Genomic DNA, 4,339 nt, shown 5'->3' on the forward strand with positions numbered 1-4,339 from the left:
CCAAAGAAACAACCCACACCACCTCTTTCCTGCAGTCTAAACCCAGGAAAGTGAATCAACCAACCTCTAGATTTACCACAAGGAACAGCATCAAGCACTTACATTGTAGTTTGGGCAACCCACGAACAGTCTCCCTGGATTTGAATCCGTTGCTGACCATCGCAGCACTGGTCTCGCCCCGCATGCACACCATTCTGGCAGACGTGCATCTCTGTTTCTATTCATCCTCCTCATGATGCTTCCAAATGATCTTGGGTTGTTGGAGCTCCCAGTTGCGTTGCTTGCGCTAGCCATCAACACTGGTATTCGATGATGAAGACAACACTGAAGACTCACCTCTGGTGCAATGGAGAGGATCGGAGAGAAGACGAGAAAAGCGTGTGCGACGGAGAAGAAAGGAGAACAGAGTCAATTTGGGGGTTAGGGTTTTTAAACTTAAATTAGGGACCAAATTGACTCCAAAACGTTCAGCAGGCCACGTCAGCTAGCCGTTGGGCTGCTAACGTGTCACCAACGACGCCACCTCAGCTTTCCGGTTGCGCCAGGTGGACGAAATTCACCGGAAGGACCACTATGAGTACCGGAGATCAACTTCAGGGACGATTCAGACAAATTTTTAACTTCAGGGATTACTTTGATCCTCGAAGACAACTTAAGGGACCACTCTGATGCCTACCTCATTTTCCCATAGTCACGGTTTCAACATTGTTTCAAACAGCCAACCAAAAAATGAAAGGGAAAACATTTCAATAAATATTGTGTTGTAGGTGAAGCATGATGGGCAGATACATAATTGACCCATGATATCATATGGCCATAAGTCATTCATATATATCCATGGAATCTGATTGTCCATATATATAATCCTGAACCTACATATTCATAGTGAATGATCCGCACAGATTAGATTGGCGCAGAAATAGTAAGACAAAAATATCTACAACGTTGAAAGGTCTCTTTCTTAGGCCAGGGGTCAAACTCTCCTTCTAGTTTCTAGTCCACTTTATGACCATTGCTGTGGTTTTCTTGATTAGATGGTGGAGTCAGGGGATCAATGAGGAAGGACTTTATGTTTTTGTACATTTCCTTGGGCTTCTCCACATTGATTGCATGCCCTGCATTCTTAAGTACCACCAGATTCGCTTTCTCTCCGATATGCCTACAGAGAAGTAACAATAATTTATAACCCGAAATTCAGATCAATGGGGAACACACTGAAAACAACAAAGCTAGTTACAAGAATGAATTAGCTTCATCTTAATGGTTTGATTCTACATAGGGTCCAATTGTAGAGTCGAGTCTAAACTATACAGGACAAAAGGGTTTTGCTAAGGGCATGGGTTAAAACTTGACCAGTTCCTTTTGGTTGACAAAACCCAAGATAAAATTAACAGAAGACTTGGTTTCTTAAAACTTTACCGTTTGAGTCTGTGAGCTAATTCCAATGGGAATATCTGGTCTTGCTCCCCCCAGATAATTTGTGTGGGCTGCATCATTATTGAAAAGTCATGATTTCTAACAAGTATTGGAATGCAAAATTGCTATGTGGTAAAAATAAAACTGAGTATACAAAATCAGTTTCAGAAGCAAACAAATTAACCAAACCTTGGAGATTTTAGGAAGATTAGACATATTTCTATCCTTATGCAATGCTTGGATTAGTTCTTTCCTCTCTTGGCGGCATTCAGTACACATCACCTGCAAGTACATAAGGCCATTTTCAGATGAGTTTTGGGATGCAACAAAATTTTACTTTAGTTGCCACAAGCCTAACACAACCCTAAATGGATCCAAATAGTCATTGCAGCCATGCAAAGGGATATGGCTAAGTTTTACATGGCTGTTGCAAGCCTAACATGACCCTACATAGATCCAAAGACGTCACGTAGTGGCCATGTATTAGGATGCGAAAAAGTATTACATATCTGTCGCAAGCCTAACACAATCTTCCTTGTTTTTCTGGGATTAGGACAGATTATGTAAACATAGCCTGAGTTAATTTATCAGTTATTGTTTATTACACAAGAGCTAGCTGATTGATGTTGCAAATAATCAATGCAACATTAATGAGGCAAGTATAAATATGTATACGCAGTTATGCACATGCCTATGAAAGTATGAATCATGATTGTCCTGCTATTATTCAGTCCAATACTCTAACCAAAATTGTGAACTTTACAAAGTCAGTGAGATTTCTTACAAACAATTCCAAGTAAACCATTCCGGAAATTATTTAAAATCAGAGCCACCTGTAACTATAAACCAAAGGATAAGATTACAAAAATTAAAAATAGGAAAAGTATAAGTAGACAATGAGAATACTAAACAATGTGAACAATGAATATGTTGAATGTTTTAAAAATGGAGAATGTTAGGTAAACAATGACTATTTTGAACAACATGAACAACCACCATTCAAATAAAAATACACTACACCCTAATTTAATGCTACTAATTAAATTTAAGATTAATTTACTCTTTTAACCCTATTAATTCACTTTATTCACACATTGTTCAAAAATGTTGTTGGTTACCTATACTTTCCCTTAAAAAACAGGAAACTAAGCCACTTACATCAATGAAATCATTGAGGAAGCAACTAGGCAAAACCTTGATAGGCTTCACAAAAGTAAGCTTCACCAGCTCCCTAATCTTCTCCGGCGTCTGCGGCAGCAAGAGGTTCACGGCTTCATCCACAGTCCTCACCTTGAACATCCCTTCATCCATGTCCTTTTCCTCCAAGCACACACCAGCACAGCATAACACCAGCCTGTCTACACTCTCCGGAAACTGCGCTGCCATGCTATACGCCACAAATCCGCCATAGCTCAACCCAACAATGTTCACTCTGCTGTGAACACCATGAGCCTCCAGCATTGCCATCACGCACCTGGTATTACAACTCAAACAATTGGGGAATAAATGAGTTTCTTGATCTCCATTTATAGCGATTCATCGTTTCAACTAAATATATACAATAGATCATCACATATATCAGCTGTTACCAAGAGAAAATCTGATACATTTTCAGAGAAATTCTTATACGCGCTCAGAAACAAGAAAGTAGAAAATAAATATACGATCCTGCCTTACATCATTTATACTATTCATGACAAAACACATCTATGATATCTCCCACTTCTTGTGTTAATCTTTTCAATATATACACCACAATTTTAGCTATTATTTTTTCATTTCCAATATGCAACATAGCTGTTGCAAACAATTTTTTTCAAATAGATGTGCTATTGACGCTGGCCAATAAAAATTCGAACCCACACACTTCCTTAAGCGACTTACGAGCGAGCTAACCACGAGTTGGTCGTATAAATCTCTTACTTGCTCTTGGAAAACATAACTTCTAGTGTCATCAATTCTTTTGTAATCTGCACAACTGAATAACTAACTCTTTGGAGGGAAGTAACTAACTTACAACTAACTGAGTTAAGCGTAACTGTCATACGAGCTGTTTTAGTCTTTACCGTTATCAAAACAAAAAGAAAAAAGGAAAAAGTAGGAACCTGGCTTGGAAGGACTCGGATCTCTCGGGTTTGGTGGTGTAGGAGTCACCAAAGAAGACGAGGTCAGGGACGAAGACATTGAATCGAGACGTCAGAGACGAAACGAAGTCGTTCCACTGCCACATTGCATTGGCGCCGATGCCGTGGATCAACACCAGGAAAGGCTTCGAAGCTGCCATGCTCTTCGGCACCCAGCAGTGCATCACTGTGCCGCCGTCGCCGAGGTCGGTGGTCGCCGATTTCAGCCCTGCCGCAGAGAATGATCGCCGGAAGCAGCGGTCCTGGAAAGCCGTGAAGCTGAAGCATCTAGCGCCAGTCATTGAGCCTTTCTTTTTCTGTTTTTTTTTTTAATTATTATTATTATTTGAACTTTGTGTGTGTCAGAGTGGAGAAATTAAAAGTGCGTTGAGGAAGAGGAATAGGAAGTAGTATTGGAGTTTCAAGTTTCAACAATGTGTGCGCGTTGCAGAGTGTGGAAGTGGAGATTGATATTGCAGAGATATAGTTCACTTGTTCTCTTCTTCATTGGCTAAAAGAAAACGCTGAAGAAAGAGAAACTAACCAGTGATGGAAATGGAAGCAATAATTTAGCATCATCTTTTTTTTCTTATTATTTTTTTTTTCCGTTATGCAATGACAACGAAGTTTGAGTTTAGAATTGAAATTGATGCATATATGTATATATAAAAAAAAATTAATCAATATTGTCTAAATCAACTGTTATTTATTTCTATAAACAAAATTTGCCATTAGATTAATTATACAAAATATATGTTAAAATATAAAATATTTAATATTAAACTTTAATATGCACTTAA

General features: G+C 38.8%; 1 protein-coding gene across 1 annotated transcript; it reads right to left on the bottom strand.

The window, feature by feature from the left end:
* Positions 1 to 730: 730 nt before the first annotated feature.
* LOC130955920 (uncharacterized) lies at positions 731 to 4,079 on the bottom strand. Its single transcript, XM_057882920.1, has 5 exons — positions 3,522 to 4,079; positions 2,575 to 2,890; positions 1,606 to 1,698; positions 1,420 to 1,487; positions 731 to 1,159 (listed from the first exon to the last, which is right to left on the bottom strand). Exons 1-5 carry the CDS (start codon positions 3,839 to 3,841, stop codon positions 994 to 996), a joined length of 963 nt encoding a protein of 320 aa, XP_057738903.1. The 5' UTR covers positions 3,842 to 4,079; the 3' UTR covers positions 731 to 993.
* Between the last annotated feature and the right edge of the window lie 260 nt (positions 4,080 to 4,339).

Source organism: Arachis stenosperma, chromosome 10 (assembly GCF_014773155.1).
Source record: "Arachis stenosperma cultivar V10309 chromosome 10, arast.V10309.gnm1.PFL2, whole genome shotgun sequence".
NCBI classification, from domain to species: Eukaryota; Viridiplantae; Streptophyta; class Magnoliopsida; order Fabales; family Fabaceae; genus Arachis; species Arachis stenosperma.